This window comes from Nicotiana sylvestris, chromosome 7 (genome assembly GCF_000393655.2).
Source record: "Nicotiana sylvestris chromosome 7, ASM39365v2, whole genome shotgun sequence".
Taxonomy (NCBI): domain Eukaryota; kingdom Viridiplantae; phylum Streptophyta; class Magnoliopsida; order Solanales; family Solanaceae; genus Nicotiana; species Nicotiana sylvestris.
Window position 1 is genome coordinate 115653605 of NC_091063.1, and position 17558 is coordinate 115671162.

A 17558-nucleotide genomic window follows, 5' to 3' on the forward strand; every position below is an offset into this window, starting at 1 on the left:
GTTCCAACTTGGAATCACTTGAAAAACCTTGATTTGAATATTGCCCTTTTGTTGGAAGGGTTTGAACTCCGATTTGAAAAGTTGTTGTTTTTGTTACTCCAATTCCCTTGATTTGAACTACCTTGGTCATTTTGCCACTATTGGTTGCCTTGCCCTTGTGGGTTAGGCATCCATTGGTTTTGTTGTCCTGAACCTTGTTACTATTGCCTTTGATAACCTCCTTGAGAGTTGTTAATGTAATTTGTTTCCTCATAATCTTCATTTGATATGGGTTGAACATCTTCCACCATATTCACCTTTTTTGTTTGGCTTTCGGTGAACATCTTTGTCAACACATTGACGTTGGTGGCAAGCCCGACAATTACTTAATCTCTTTATTGGTTCTCCTAATCATGTTGGTCAAGAAAGGAGTACCATATGCAATTCCATATGTGGTGTCCTCTGAGTGCCAAGCTTGGTTATGTTTTGCCATTTTGTCAAGGATTTGTGTGATTCTCGCTAATATTTTATCCATAAAAGATCCATCAGCTGCATTCTTGGCTATAGATTGGTTCATAGCATCCAAAACCATGTAGAATTTCTCCAACAAGATAAAATCCGGAAAACCATGATTCGGAGACCTCACTAAATATAACTTGAATCGATCCCATGTCTCATGTAGATGTTCTCCCGGTAGTTGTTTGAAAAAGAAAATTTTATCCCTCAGCTCAGATTTCTTGCTTTGCAGGAACCATTTAGCTAGGAATGCTCGGACAAGTTCAGGCCAAGAATGGATGGAATTTGGTGGTAGATTTTGAATCCATTTTCTCGCCTCTCCAGTCAGTGAGTACTTGAATACCCTCAATATTAGGGCATCATCTAAGACGTTGTTCTACTTGTGCATCGCACATACACCCAAGAAGTTTCTGAGATGTTGTGTCGGATCATCATTGGTGGAATTTCTGAAAACCCCCTCTGCTTTGAGCATTAGGATTAAATCGTTTTCCACATTAAAAGTGGCAGTGTCAACTCTCGGAGGTACAATAGCATTTGTATCCTCAATATACTCATCTATGTCCATAAAAGGATTCTCTACTTCGTCATCTTCGACCATGTTTTCCTATCAACACCAAGCAAAACAAGCAAAGTGTGATGGAATAGAAGAAGACATAAAGTAAAGCACACACTAATTAGTAATTTCAAAATTGAATTCCCCGGCAATGATGCCAAAATTTGATACGTTCAAATTATACTTTAATTAAATAGTGTAAGGCGATCGGCGTCAAATATAATAACCCAACAAGGTTGGGGTCGAATCCCACAAGGAATAGGTGTGAAAAGGTTACTTGAGTAGTGAGAAACTTGACTTTAGGTCGTAAGTCTATTCCTTTAGCTTAACAAGAGAATGATATAGTTATGATTTTACAAGATGACTAATTTTGTTATGAGAATGTGAATAATTTGATTAAGGAAACCAAGGTTGTGTCCCCGTCAATGACATGTAATGCTATCAGTGTTAATATGATATATTTCTGATGGAAGGTCCTTTGATATACAAATGGTTTCTAAATGACTACCCAATATTTCCCAATGGTTGGGTAGTATTTTCTCTTTATAATTTTCCCAAATATAAAAGAGTTGAAATTATGAACAACCAATTTATGCTAAGTAAAACTCATTTATTCCTAAGCGATTCTATTAAACAAGATTTAAGGTCTTGAGTTCTTGATATTCATTTCTACCAAACCCTAACCCACTTTTCCAAGTAAAGAAAGAAAAAGATGGAGTAAGTTAATGTTTGCAACCACCAACCATAAATAAAGCACAAGAAATGAATAAATATCAACCAACCATTATATACATTATCAATGTTAAACACCCATTAACATTATACTCATTTAGGATCCACAACCTTAACTCATGCTAAAATAAAAGAACAAAGCAATAAATGAAGTCATAAAGCTTACAAAAGTGCGAGATTCTCCCTTCACATGCTTCCAAATTAATGGAGTATTCAATTCTATCAATGTAGGCCCTTTTTCAAACTTAATGACCCACAAAAATCCTAGTTATTCTTTTTATAGTGGACCAAAAGTCGTGGTCAAAATCGAACAAAATTGTCCCTACAGACGACTTCTGCGACCGCATAATGGTCACAGACCATGTATGCGGTCCGCATAATCTTTGTATGTGTCCCAAATGTGTAGATCACCAGTCGAGGAGTCCATTGCAGATGAATTATGTGGTTCGCATATCTGTTATGCGATCGCATTTTCCCATCGCAAATGTGTTGAGCAGAGTCTTCAATTGAAATTGTGCCATCATAATACGACTTGCAAAAGTGTTATGCGACCACATAATGGGCCGCATATTTTTATCTTCAATTGGCCAGTAACTCTGCTTTAGTTTGCGGTGATTATGCGGTTCGCATTTGCATTTTGCAGTCGCATACTTGCAGCATTTCTGTCCTTTTGTGACTTTTTAACTTCTTTTTCGTGTTTTTGGGTCTTCAAGTCTCATACACTATAGAACAACCAAACTTGATAAGAATTAACTAAAAATGCATTAAAAGACGAGCTAAAATCTAAGTAATTGGTATCAAATGTGCCGAAATTCTACACCACATCACCCCCCCTAAAAATCATGTTAATAGTTAGTCAAGGGGGTTCTTCCCCAATCTTTGAGGGTCTTGTGTTGTCTCGGTTGTGGGCGTAATTGTTCTTCACCTGGTCGCTCAAGAAGTCCCTAAGATGGTCGTTCTTCAATAGTGTTGCCACCTCCTCGCACATAAGTTAGCAGTCCTTAATTCAATGGTCATGAGTCCCGTGATATTTGCACCACAAATTAGGATCCCTCTGATTGGGATCAGATCTGATCAGCCTAGAGAATCGTGCTTTCTTAATATTTCTCATAATCGATACCAGCTCCACTACGCTAATGTTGAAATTACACTCTGAGAGCCTAGGATAAGTGGAATCTCAAGAACCCGATACCTCTTTGTCCTGACGACCTGTTGTTTTGACCACGGTCAATTCTTCTATTGGGGCGAACCTATCCACTAACCATAACCCTTTCCCGCCGCATCCTTCTGCTCTCTCATAGGACAAAAATCGACCCTTAGAAGATTGTCGATCTGCATCAAAATCATCTTTAGATTTATCCCTATTCTTTCTCGATCCCGACCCTTGGTTGATGTCAAGAACCCGAGATGATCATATTCTATCCTTATCTTTGATTCATAACGGTTTTGCACATCCACCCATGTGGTTACTTGGAACTTGAACAGGCTTTCTTTCATCTTTTGCAAAGTGTCGGAGCTCCTCGGGTTCAAGCCCTTAGTAAATGCCTCAGTTGCCTATTCATCTGGAACGACCAGTAACAACATCCTTTCTTTTTGGAACCTGCTCATGAACTCACACAGCAATTCGGACTCTCCTTGCAAAATTCTTAATATGTCCGCCTTCCAGGCCTGGACCTTCCTAGACCCAGCATGGGTCTTGATGAAAGAATTTACGAGCATCTCATAAGAATCAATTGAATATTCGGGTAAAAGCGAATACCATGTTAAGGCCCTTCTTGAGGTTTCTTCGAATTTCTTCAGTAGGACCGACTCAATATCATGTTGTGCCAAGTCGTTTCCTTTCACTGCCATTGTATAAGTTGTGATGTTCTCCTGAGGGTCTGAAGTCCCATCATACTTCGATATGTATGGCATTTTAAACTATTTCAGAATCAACTCTGGTGTTGCGCTCAACTTTAACGGCAATCAGGTGTACTTCTTCGAGTACGGGCCCTTTAACACTGGTGGTGCAGCCTGAATTTGGTCCATTTGAGTGTGGAACTCTTTAGCATTTTGATCCATCCTCTTGTTCATTCTCTCATGAATCTCATGAGTTCCATCTTGAAGGGGTCATTACCAAATGTCGCGCCCTCGTTTTCTCGCGAAATTGGGTTTATGACATTTGGTTGGAACAAATCTTTCCTTTTGGGAAAGGGGTTTTGCAATTTTGAAGAGTCGCCACCTAACGATTTTAAGGTGTGTTAGGGCACCTATGGGGGTTCAACTACAACTATGTTTGATAACCAGAGATAGGGTAAGGGATTGAAATTATCCCAAGGGGAAACTGTTAGGCACCCCTCAGGATCCACTAGTGTGGTTCCCCGCCAGATGGTTTTGTGACTTTGTGCAATTAACAAGTAAACAAATAAGACTCAAATAATAGGGGATTTTGAATTTAAATACACTAGTGTTTGAAAAACAATAAAACCAAGGTTTGAAAAAGAATTATAATCTAAGCATGCTTGTGAGTGTAAAAAGGTCCTAGGTTTGTTTGTAATATAGGCGGTGTATCTAATTATTAAAACTGACTTGAGACTTATAGGCATGATTTATAAAGAAAACGAATCTGGACATATGCCGTTACGAAAATTAAGCTTCAATTACTTTATCCTATAGGCATGATATCTAATTGTAAAGTTAATTTTTAACCCTATAGGCATGTTATCTATTATTAAAGACATTTATATCCTATAGACATGATTTCTAGTTGTGTGAAAGTGAAGCATGCGGAATTTATTTTAAGAAAGAACTGATCCTATAGGCATGTTATCTAACAGACTATATTTGAAGCAAATAGACCCTGTAGGCAGGTTATCTACTATTAATAGCTAAAACATGCATATTTCCCAGCACTTTTCACTAGCCAACCCCATAATATTTACAAGTTATTACAAACCGTGTGACTGAATTACAAAAGCAGAAATGAAAGAAAAACAAGAAGCTACAACCATAAGAAGCCTGATCTTGACTTCCTGTCTGAGTTATGTAATTAATCACTTCAATGCCAATGTTATTCCAAAGCCTTTCTCATATCTGGGTGTGTCAAAGTTCCCTAAGGACCTCAAGGGATCCCGGGCAGTGCTTACACCCAGATTTGCATAGCCAAACAGAATGAGTACAGTGTAGAAGGGCCAACCCTTATGTGTCCAAGATGAGAGGGAGCTCAAGGGTCCCAAGGCAAGGGTCACACAAGAGGGGCAGAACCTAGATTCTAAGACTATAGTGGAAGTGCAGAACATAGTTTGAAAGAGATTTATTAAAACCGGGTTGGACATAGTAGGTAGTAAGGGTGATTTGAAAACAATTGTAGTAGTGAAACTAAAAAATACACAGAATCAGTAGTCATTCAAAGGGACAAGGGATTGTGGGGATACATTGTATGATCCCAGCAGGGGTCTGGTTTGGTCATGCACAACAATAGCTGATGCTGGCATGACCACAAACCAGCCAAAGGAACACAAACACATATAGGGGATATGGGGGTTTGGGATTCATAAGGTAGCAAGGACACGACAAGTGACTGACAGAGTACACACATAGGGAAACATTAATTTAAAAAGGGGAAGTGAACATATTACAGCATGCTAGTAACATAACTTGACTGTAGAAACATGAGCGAAAGTAAACAAGAATGAGAAACTGAAGCAATTAAAGAAAGCATGTTGTTGTTGAGGCTTGAAAAATTAACTAGGACATACCAGTAGAGAAGCAAAGTGCAAAAAGGTAAAGCAAGCAAGATTCCATAATCTAGCCTTGGCTTTCAGCCGACTAGACAAAGCAATAGAACAAGTAGTAGTAAAGAAAGAGAGAGTTTTTAAGTGTAAGTTGTGTGTTCTGAACTCAAATTGTTCGTCCCTTAAAAAGAAGAGAGGGTAGGGTATTTATAGTTTTGAAAACGAGTGAAAAATAAGTTAATAAGTAAAGTTTCAACACAAACATGGAAATAATCACAGTCAGAATTAATTAACACAAGTGATTTCCTTTAATTAAGGAATCACTGCTTAACGGATACTAACATGTTTAATTAAGGAAAGAAATCAGTTTGGGGACATATTGACTATTGCCATATAAGGGGGCAGGTAAAAGTATGAAGTAAATGACTGAGTCTAAGTACAAAAAATATACTTAATTTTGGAAATAGATTCAAAGTAAAACACCACAGTAATTAAAGGAAGGAATCAATCAATTTAAACAAATGAATAAAATTAGGGTTCATAAGAAAACCTTTTGCAATCAGTTGCAACATTGAGGGGGTCAGAATCAATCAAGAAAGGAACATGATTTTGCACCTCAGCCTATAAATAATAAGGAATGAACAGGCATGCAGGGTCAAATATGTCGACAAAAAGAAGCAACACAAACATAGAGTAGCGGTAGGGGTAAGCTAGGGTTCAGTAGTAAAAGAGACCTATTCGAAGAACAGTAGTCAAGTAGGTCAAGTAGTCACATAGAATCAAAAGTGAAGAAGAACACAGTAACAAGTAAGAGAGTCAGAAACGAGTAAAGGTCTCACAGTAACAAGTGAGGAAAACCTTTTAAGAAATTAGAGTTTCAACAATAATCGAGTTTAAAGATGGTAAGAACTCAAAATCAAGTAAGTCCAACAAGACAAAAAGATTCAAATGCAACGAACTTAATCGAACCAAACATGCGTGTAAAATAAACCAAGCGAGTTTCAGAAGCCCAGGTAGAGCCAAAACACTTAGGGCTTTTAGCATGATGAACCATGTAGCATCAAACATGGAGAAGCATAGTAAAAATCATAAAAACACACTGAAAATCGGAGAAAAGTTTAGGAAACCCTAATCGTTAAAAAATGGAGAGTCATTTTGAAAGAAAAATCGAAGAACCTTCGAAAAGCTCTTAAGAAGTTTGTAATAAGCACAGATCTAAGATAGATCTAAAAGAAAAATCGAATAGCTCTTAGATCTAGGGTTTCAAAGAACCCAGAGAAAGTGAGAAAGGCTTTAAAAGATACCGATCTAGCCGGAAAAGTCAAGTATCGAACTTGAACAGCCATGGATGGCTGGAAAAAGACCAGAGATCGAAGTCGAGCAAGGACTGGACCAGACCTCTTTGAGATTTGCCCATGGAATCACGAAAATATGTAACCAGTAGACATAAGAGACGAGTAAATGTCTCAAAACTCCATGGAAGACCATGGATTAGGGTGGAATTAGGTGCCGGAGGCTAGGGTTCATGTGAGGCTGCAGAGAGAATCGAGAGAAGAGGGATTCAAGGGCGGCGTTTTGTGAAAAGTGAATTAGGGTAAGGGGTCGTTCAGGTTTATTTTAGGAAGATTGAACAGTGGCAGTTGATCTGAATGATCAACGACCTGGATTAAAAAGGTAGGTGGGGAATCCGGGTTTGGTTCGGTTTAATTGAGTTAGGGCCGGGTTTAATTGAAATTGGGTATGGGTATAACAATTTAAAAATATGGGGGCTTAATTTTATGAATATAAAACACAATTAAATCTTAAAAAGGCTAATATTGCAATTATAGGCAATTAACTTTAAAAAAAATACTATATAATTGTAAAAATATGCAAAAATTACCTTAGCCATATTTTGGCATAATTATAAAGATCCAATGAATGAATCATCAAAAATAATAATTTCAGGCATCATTATTGGGATTTTATGGATGAAAAAGGGAAATAAATCGATTTAAAAACCTTTAAAAATTATGGAAAAATAATAAAACATTTGGACATGCTTATGTATGCTGTTTTGAAAGTATTTTGCGTATTGAAAATATATGGGAAAAAATTGGGTGTCAACACCAAACCCGCTACCGATCCCCCGACTCCTTCGAAGCTGATCTCACCCGTCGGGGTGTTGTTCAACTCTTTGAGCGGTTTGATTTGCCGGAGCACCGGGAGGAACAAGGCCTCTTCCATTCGCGTTGTTGGAAGCGCTTGATAATGCCTGCTTTAGCTATGTTATGACTTGGTCTTCCCTTGAGAGATGGCCCACGATGTCCTTTTGCTGCTCTCTCAAGATCTTTACTGTTTCCGCAATGTGCTCGTCCTCAGCTTCATCAGAAGTTGTCTCCCGCACATGTCGAGGATATTGCTCACCATGGACCGGAGTTACTACAACTCCCTCGTTGCGGTCTCACTGAATGAATTCTCATGCTGAGGCAGATTTTCTTGAGCCTCAACATTGTGTGTGTTGTTGACATCATTAGCTGCCATTTTTTTTTCCAATTTGTGCTATGAAACAAAGAATCAAACAAGTTAGTAAAAGACGCAAGGATCTACTCAATTACGCAGCTGTCTAAGCCCTATGGTGGGCGTCAAATAGTTTACCCGTAAAATGGTACAATTGAATTTGTTGCGTGATTTATAGATAAACGGACTGATTTGATCCCAAAATGATAAATAAACTAAATGAAAATAAGATTTAACATTGAAATCAAAAGAAATAGCAAGTCTAGTTCCGGGAGCAAGGCTTCAGAGGACAACAATAAGAACAATTGATCTAGCTTCACACCTCGCGGTGCTTACATTTCTCGATACTACACAAAAATCAAGTTGTCTTATTGAGCTTGAGAAATATAGCATAAGTTTTGCCAGTGACTTTGCGTCTACAATGGTTGTTGAGGCCCATATTTATAGTTATACCTTGGGAACAAGATTTTAGGATCAAGTCACTCTTAAATGACAATAAATAGGGCCATTGATGAATATATAATGACAGGCCACGAATGCCAAAATACTTTGCAATAGTTTCATATTTAATACTGAGGAATATTCTTCATTAAATGTCATTTGATAACAAAAATTCGTTTGCTTCCGTTGACTGTGTTCCCTTTGGGATCTACCCGATACAAACCGAAGTTGTTGTCCTCGGTCTTGGTTTGCACTCCCTTCATCTTCCGTTTGCCTCCGGTTTCACGTGTCATGTAATCATTTGAGCATTTAATATAAACTAATTTTACCTTATACAAATATACATTTTCACTTTAATAACAATTGTTAAGATTAAATATTTTGATTTACTGTAGCCATGTAGATATAGAGTGTGAAATAAATTTTCTCCAGAAGTAGTGTAACTGAAGTTGAAGAACTCGTGACCCATTTAATAGCATCTGCATGCCCATTATTAAACTTAGATAGAAACAACTAATTAACACTTTCACGTAAAGAACATAATGGATCCTCAAACAAGAAAGGAAAATTAATCAGAAGCTGACTTGATTAAGATGTGAACTTAATATCGGAAGGCATACGTTTTTGGAGGGAAAGTGAAAACTATATTTGAAGTTTTGTGTAATCAAATACGATGGTCCATGTCTTTCTTGATGAAAGGCAAGTTTCCATTAATGATGCAGAAAGATGAAGATTAAGTTGCTTCAATCTTCTAGTTAGTACTAACATTTAGAGGTCGTTTGGTACGAGGTATAAGAAGGTATAAGGGTGATACAAAAATTTAATATCACCTTAATACTATAAGTTATCCCGGTGTTAATTTTAACACATTAACACCGGGATAACTTATACCTTATAGAGGGTGGGATAATTAGCACCGGTATAACTTATACCTTCTTTTTAGAAATTATACAATTGTCATTCTTAATACAACATATCAAATATTGAATACACAACAATCCCAGCATAACTAATCCCAGCATAACTTACCCCAACATAACTTATACCGGCATAAGCCCTATTCCAACCACACGAACCCTTAATACTTTAGTATTAGTTATCTTTTGACGTAATTTCCTTTTTAAATTCATTTAACTATCAATAACAACAATAACAACAATCCAGTAAAATTCCATTAATGGGGTTTGGGGAGGGTAATGTGTACGCAAACCTTATCCCTACACCGAAGGAGTAGAGAGGCTGTTTCCGAAAGTCCCTTGGCTCAAGAAAAAAAAAGGACAAAATGAGACAATATTAGTATCACCACAGAAATCATAGGAAAAATAGGAACAACATGAAATCCAGAAGAAAGATGCAAAGCAAAAACGATAGCTCGTAAATAGTTCGGGAAGCTAAATAGTAAGACACAATATTGCCACTAGTTGTTTTAGACAAAAACACTATCAGACTGTACTAAATTCGTTTAACTATCATAAGATAATTTTAAGTAATAAACTAAAAAAAAAAAAAAGATTTAAAGAAAAAGCAGAAACACAATAAATGTAAAGTTGTAAACACACACGCAGCCTGATATAGTGATGTGACGAGCTGGCATTATTCAAATGAAAAAAGAAATAAAACAAAACATACATAATGGATTAGATACATCCTCCATAAAACTATTACTAAATCCTTTTCTTTTTTCATGTTCACAAGTCAGATGAAAGTAGTGTCTGTATAACAAATCACACCATAGTTGAACCTTGAACCTGCATATCTATCACCCCCCCCCCCCTCTAACCCCACTTATTTCTAGGTGGTGATATATGCAGGGCAAAAGGTGAAACAATCAATTAAATTCGTTATTAGATTCATGTCTACTTGTACAGACAGTAATGAAGAGAGAAACATTTGGAATTGGAAATCAAGATTTGTGAGTCTCATCTGTCACTATTCCCTCGAACTCTCTCACACTATGCGGGGCAGCAGGGGTTTCAAGCTCAAAGACCGTTGTAAGACTACTCAAGTCCATGCTTACAACCCATCTTCTGAAACTTCCACGAGCAACCCTTTTCCTTTTCCTATTTCCAAGCTCCATTTCCCTACAATCAACTCCATTTTGCAAGAATCTGCTGATTCTATTATTTCCCTTTCAACAGCTGAGACTTTTCTTCCCTATGGTCTTCCAAGAACCGATTCTTTTGAGCCCCCACTTGAGCTTTGTCTCAAATCTGTTGATTTTGTTGAATCTTTGGCTGAGCTTTACCGCAAAATCCAGATGACCCAAGATTTTGATAAATCTTTGGTTTATTTAGAGCAGTATGCGCTCTTGTGCAGCCTTGGTGATCCAAAGTTGCTGCGAAGGTGTCTTCGATCGGCTCGTCAACATGCGGTTGATGTGCATTCCAAGGTGGTTTTGTCAGCTTGGTTGAGGTTTGAAAGGAGAGAGGATGAGTTGGTTGGATCATCAGCTTTGGATTGTATAGGAAGAGTTGTTGAATGCCCCAACGCTGCTTTGCTACATGGCTATGATCCCAATTCTGTTTTTGATCATTGCCTATGTTCTAATCAGATCTCTCATTTTGGGAATAATTTCCTCAGCTCAGAATCAGAAGAGGATGGGGTTGTTTGCTTCTGCATAGGCAATGAGGAAGTCAACTGTATTCGAGGTAAAATTGCAGCTCTCTCTGCTCCATTAAAATCAATGCTGTATGGTAATTTCATTGAGTCTGATAAGCAAAGAATTGATTTTACACACGTTGGTATATCTGCGGACGGAATGAGAGCTGTAGATTTCTTTACTAGGACTAGAAGATTAGATTCTTGCTCACCCAATGTACTTCTGGAGCTTCTTTCATTTGCAAATAGATTTTGTTGTGAGGAAATGAAATCTGCTTGTGATTGTTACTTGGCGTCTTTGCTTTCCGATATCGATGAGGCATTGGTTCTTATTGATTATGCTCTGGAGGAGAGAGCACATCTGCTCGTGGCGTCTTGCTTGCAGCTGATGCTAAGAGAGCTTCCAGGTTATTTATATAATCCAAAGGTTCTCAACACCTTTTGTAGCTCTGAGGCTAGGGAGAGACTCGCCACAGTTGGGCAAGCTTCTTTTCTGTTGTATTATTTCCTTAGCCAGGTAGCAATCGAAGATAACATGGTGTCCAAAGTTACAGTTATGTTGTTGGAGAGATTAAAGGAGTGTGCTAACGAAAGATGGCAGAAGGCACTCGCTTTGCATCAACTGGGTTGTGTATTGCTTGAAAGGAAGGATTACAAAGAAGCTCAACATTGTTTTGAGATGGCTATTGAGGCTGGTAATATTTATTCAATAGTAGGTGTTGCACGAACTAAACTCAAGCAGGGGCAGATGTTTTTAGCTTATGAGCTAATTAATGATATTATTATAAAGTATAAACCTATGGGGTGGATGTACCAAGAGAGGTCTTTGTACAGCTTAGGCAAACAAAAGATTTTGGATGTTAATGAAGCCACCAGATTGGATCCTACCCTTACGTTTCCATACAAATACAGAGCCATTGCAATGGTAGAAGACAGCCAGATTGAGGCTGCTGTCACAGAGATAAATAGGATTGTTGATTTTAAGGTCTCTCCAGACTGCATTGAATTGCGCGCTTGGTGCTTTATTGCACTTGAAGATTACCAATCTGCTATAAGGGATATCCGTGCATTGTTGACTCTAGAGCCGAACTTTATGATGTTTCATGGGAAAGTGAGAGCTGACCACCTGGTGGAGCTCCTCAGTCAGCACGTTCAACCATGGAGTCCTGCAGATTGCTGGATGCAACTCTATGATCGATGGTCATTTGTTGATGATATTGGTTCATTGTCTGTTATATATCAAATGCTCATAAATGATCCTGGGAGGAGTGTCCTGCGCTTCAGGCAATCTCTTCTCCTATTGCGGTAATTTCTTGAGACATTATCTTTTGAGTTTTGCTGCAACCTTATGCAACAGTTCCTAATGTCTCTGAGTCCTGATTCTAGCTTCAACTTTTATTTTTTCGGGAATGCAAATAAAAAAGGGAAAGACTGGTCATTGACTTTTTCTGGCGATCTGTAAGCCATATTCTTGTTGTCACATATGTTACTTTATAATCAAAGAACCTGATTACTAATTGCAATACATCAAATCCGGCTTTAAGTTATAAGACCCATGTTATTGAAAATTAAAATGGATAATGCATGAAACAACTCTTTGATAACTATCCTTAGTTGGATTGAGTCAACATATGTGTAAGTAAATTTTGGGGACTGGCTGGAAATATACTGTCATTCTTAGATAGAAAAGCCTTATCATGGGTTAACATTCCATGCTGTTCTGATTTCCATAAATTATTGATATAAGCACATCCTGTTACTTAGTTTACCTAATACCTTTTACGTGCAGGTTGAATTGTCAAAAAGCCGCAATGCGCAGTTTGCGCCTGGCCCGGAATCATTCCACCTCCAAATATGAGAAGCTTGTATATGAAGGATGGATATTATATGACACTGGACATCGTGAAGAAGCACTTGCCAAAGCTGAGGAATCGATTTCTATCCAAAGGTCATTCGAGGCCTTTTTCCTTAAAGCATATGCTCTAGCCGATACAACTCTGGATTCTGAATCTTCATCTTATGTCATCCAACTGTTGGAGGAAGCACTTAAATGTCCTTCAGATGGTCTTCGCAAAGGACAAGTGGGTCAATTCTCCAAACTAGTTCTCTTGGTGTTGTTTCTGTAGATAAATTTATTCATGTTATGTGGTCTTGGCAGGCATTAAATAATCTAGGAAGTATTTACGTGGATTGCAATAAGCTGGACCTTGCAGCAGATTGCTATGTTAGTGCCCTCGAGATAAAGCACACAAGAGCTCATCAAGGGCTAGCGCGTGTATATCATCTCAAAAATGATAGGAAAGCTGCTTATGAGGAAATGACAAAGTTGATAGACAAGGCTCAGAACAAGGCATCAGCTTATGAGAAAAGGTCCGAGTATTGTGATCGCGACATGGCAAATAATGATCTCAGCATGGCTACACAGTTGGATCCTCTAAGGACATACCCGTATAGATACAGGGCTGCAGGTATATTATCACTTTCAATCACTTTATAACCCTTGCTTGTTACCTAATTTTATTGCTCGGGGAAGAGCTTACTAAAATTCTGACTAAATATCTGACTGTAGGGTGATGAATAAAATTTGTTATGTGAATTAGAAGTATAGTTCCGATATGATTATATTTGAGGAGAATCTTTCTTGGGTGTTATTACTAATTGTGACATAAATTCCTGGTGTAACCTAAAAGAGTATCACAAAGAGGAAGCAATCGTTGTTGCTTGTGGACGGGGCTTGAGCGAATGAATCTTCTTATGTTCACTTGAAAATGTAATTCACTTTTCAGAAGGAATTAGCAGTGTTGATAAAGGATGAACGCAGTGCCGCCATGTCCAGACTGAAAAGAGAAAAGCTGTATGAAAATTTGAAATTAAGTCACTTGAAAGAGCCTTTATATAAGGGAATACCTCTCTTTTCTTCGTCTCAGGATTGAGATTTACTACAACTATTACAATTTGAATTTGGTTAGCAAAAACATTTCTGATGAAAGCACTCTTTCTCTTTTCTGCGAAGGCCCTGTCATATAAAAACGATTTCTAGCTATTTTATGTATATCTGATGGTCTTAAAAAGCTGTTTTCCAAATTGCAGAATATACATTGCAAAAAAATAAAAATAAAGCAGGTAACAAGATATTAGTGTGTTGGTTTATGCCTATGTCACGCAAAGCATCAATTGAATTCATTACATTTAAGAGATATGCATCTGTTCATTGCACCTTAGGTTTGACAAGCTATTGTCCTATGATGCGTACCCCAAATGTTCTTAAGATAAGTTGTCTATGCAATAAATACAAATGTAATGTAGAGAGAGGAATTTATCACTGATATCTTGTCCATCTTTGACATAGGCAACTTATTGTTCTCATGGAGCAACTGCAGAGAGCTCCTCTTCTTTTGACAAGTAAATTATTCTTTGAATCAACCGGTACCAAGAAGGTGCTTAGAGAATATAAACTGATGACTCGTCTCATTTCACATGTTTAAGGAGTATAGCAAGTTGTTTAAATGATTATATCATTTACAGTATTCTTCCAATCTTCGTACACCAAAATTATAAATTTTAAAGACATTACATATTATATGTGCTCCTTTTTCCGTCAAAACATCTATGATTCTTTCTATCCAGATTGTCCTAATAAAACATAAGCAAGTTTCCAACTGTGACTCTTTTAGATATCCTCTGTCCCTGCCCATTGTTGAGAGTTTGCTGCAGATTCTTTGGCATCACGGACTCCAAATATGTTTAAAAACATTATCCATATTTTCTATGTTTGCTTGTTGTAGGTGGTTAACTGATTCATTGGAATCATGTAGGAAGCATCTATGAAACAGTTTAAAATCCCTTCTTCGCATATTATCTTGTGTCAAACAGGCTTCATGTGTTGCAACCGCATGCTATTTTTGGAGGTGCCTTGGTGTTCCAAATCATTTTCCATGGTCAATGATCTTCTTCTTTTACTTGTCTGTGGATTATCTTACAGCATATGATTTAACAGTAAATCTCCCATCCTTGCTACCAATCCAAAGTATGTAATATTTCACATCATCCTCTAATACCATTTTTTCCAGTTTCTGCAGCAAAAAGCTGATATCCTCAATTTCTCAATCATTGAATTCCTTCTAAACTGTAGATTCCATAACATTCTGCAATTGTACAATCTTTAGTTGTGATAAGGCTGTACCAATCTGGGAGGATTCCTTTTGGTGTCAGGCCTCCGACTGCTTATCAAATACATATTCTAATATTTCTCCTGTTGCCCAGCTTTAGTCTAATACTGTTCTGATATTCTCCCCAAATGCAAGAAGCTCTTCTTTTTGAGCTTGGCCTATCAAATGGTTACAACAGCCTTTTGGAATATTGCATTTTCTGACACAAGGACAATCTACTTTATGCTATCAAAATTCTTTTCGTTGGCATTTGTCTGTGAATGGTGAAATGATATTGATGAAGTATGATAAACTTTACAGTAAAGTTTAGAGTTTTGGTTCAGTCAAATCAAATAGTAGTCTAGACTCTTCATGAATGACTTCAGCGAAGTAACTTTAATCCTGTCGAATAAGTCTCCCTGCAGGGAGATTTATTAGCTGATTAAGTACATAATGTGATGCTTCTGTATATATTTGATGGTTTGAGCTGAAAGATCGTTTTGCTCCCACTGTTGGAAGAAAAATGGATGAAAGCATTGTGCTATATTTTCCTAAGTTCTTGTACAAACCAACATGAAACTAGGAGGACAAAAGTTCCCAACTGGTCAGGTTGAGCCTGCACCGTATAGATTGAAGCCTCAGCCGTGAGTTTAGCACTTGTTGCCTTATTAGCTTACCTTCTCAAAAAAAAAATTGTTGTTGCCTTGTTAGCGGCGAGTTAAGCATTTTTATCGCCTTGTCAGCTGCGAGTTTAGCAATTTTTGTTGCCTTGTCCGAACTGACATTTGACTGTTGCATGCAACAGTGCTCATGGATGACCAGAGGGAGACTGAGGCTGTGGAGGAGCTTACAAGAGCCATTTCTTTCAAACCTGACTTGCAAATGCTTAATCTTCGGGCAGCATTCCATGAGTCAATGACTGATTTCTCACGTGCTCTCCAGGATTGTGAAGCAGCCCTCTGCTTGGATTCCAATCATAAGGATACCTTAGATTTGTACAGTCGTACACGTATTCAAGCACGGCAAAATACGTGAAATATGCATGTGAATGGACTAGTTTTGAGGAGTACTTTCTGCTTTCAAAGAAAGAAGAGAAACGGCTTGAGCTTTCTAGTCTTTGGATATAAGGCTCCCTGCACAACATTCTGCTGTGCATGGATTGGTGACTAAGACAAACTGGGAAATCATTGAGGAGGAGAAATTGGATTTGGTGTACATATGATTAAAGGACTGCTATGGACATGATGTTGGTAAAAAGTTGTTCTGTTTTTGATGAAGCAAAGCCAGACCATTTCACAGTAAGCAAAATCAGGACACTCGAGCTCAATGTACTTTGACATTGTTTTGGTCATTAAGAATTGAAATTCTCATACTCTTATCATAAGTTCCGTATACGACCTAGAAAGAGGTAAAAATTCTCATTTGTGTAAGTTCAAGGGAACTTTTCTTCTGTCATTCTGTTAAACGATAGAGTTGCTGGAATGTGTAGAAGTTCTCCGTTTCTCTTGATGTTGTGAAAATTATAAGTCAAGATCCTTGTAATTAAATTAGATAGCAGCAGAGATCTCCTTGTATTCTGGTCCAAGACCACTTAATGTTTTGATGATCAACTCTTCATTTGATAATGGTGAGCCACTGATGGCTAAATCATCAGCAATGGACTTTATTTCTCGCATATATTCACTGACAGGGCGAGACTCTCGCTTGAGATTGGATAATATTTCACGCAGGCCAAAAATCCTTGATTGTGATTTGTTCGCATAAGTAGTTTGAAGAATATCCCAAGCATGCTTAGCAAATGTTGCGTGTGCAACTAAAGGAGCAATGGTCGCATCCCCAGGAGCCATAATGGCATTCCTAATGAGGCTACATTGTCATTGCCATAATTTGAAGGAGGGATTGAGAGACTCTCAACCAGAATAATCAATCAATTGCTTTGGTGGAATGGCTACTGTACTATCAACATAACAAAGTAGGTCGTAGCCAAATAGTAGAGTAATTGGAACTTCCTGTTAACTTGAATGATAGTTGGGGGGTTGGATTGAAAGATATCAATTGTGTGGTCTGGACAACGCTGCCGTGTCCAAAAATGACGGAAGGCTTCAATGAATCTGAATTTTTGGATGTGGATATCTTTGGTGAGAGGTCGCCCATTATTAAATGCAGATGGAAGACAACAACTGGCTTGAGATCAAAGGAAAAATGTAGGCAGGATCTTAGCTTGTGAGAGCTGTATACGATTAAAACCGGGTCTATCCGATTTTATTATTTGATCGAGGCCAGGGAATTGCATCGAAGGCCAGCATTGTAGTGGATCAGACCAGAGTACAAAGATAAGGTATCGAATTCGAGGATGGAGGTGCCTATCGAGATCGAGGC

General features: G+C 37.9%; 1 protein-coding gene across 2 annotated transcripts; it reads left to right on the forward strand.

The window, feature by feature from the left end:
• Nucleotides 1–10077: 10077 nt before the first annotated feature.
• Nucleotides 10078–17354, forward strand: LOC104216029 (ethylene-overproduction protein 1-like). 2 transcript variants are annotated; one of them, XM_009765987.2, is made up of 4 exons: nt 10078–12336; nt 12821–13112; nt 13190–13499; nt 14381–15959. In XM_009765987.2, the coding sequence occupies exons 1-4, from the start codon at nt 10286–10288 to the stop codon at nt 14428–14430; spliced, it is 2703 nt and encodes a 900-aa protein (XP_009764289.1). In that variant the 5' UTR covers nt 10078–10285; the 3' UTR covers nt 14431–15959. The 2 variants fall into 2 exon arrangements, with proteins under 2 accessions (XP_009764289.1, XP_009764288.1); XM_009765986.2 differs by lacking the exon at nt 14381–15959 and adding an exon at nt 15985–17354 and having other exon boundaries at nt 10081–12336.
• The last annotated feature ends 204 nt before the right edge of the window (nt 17355–17558 follow it).

What these genes read in the sequence shown, in the direction of transcription:
- LOC104216029 (XM_009765986.2), top strand. Translation starts at nt 10,286, where the DNA reads ATGTCTACTTGTACAGACAGTAATGAAGAGAGAAACATTTGGAATTGG. An exon ending in CAATCTCTTCTCCTATTGCG is followed by an intron (nt 12,337 to 12,820) that starts GTAATTTCTTGA and finishes TTTTACGTGCAG; the next exon opens with GTTGAATTGTCAAAAAGCCG. An exon ending in GTATAGATACAGGGCTGCAG is followed by an intron (nt 13,500 to 15,984) that starts GTATATTATCAC and finishes TGCATGCAACAG; the next exon opens with TGCTCATGGATGACCAGAGG.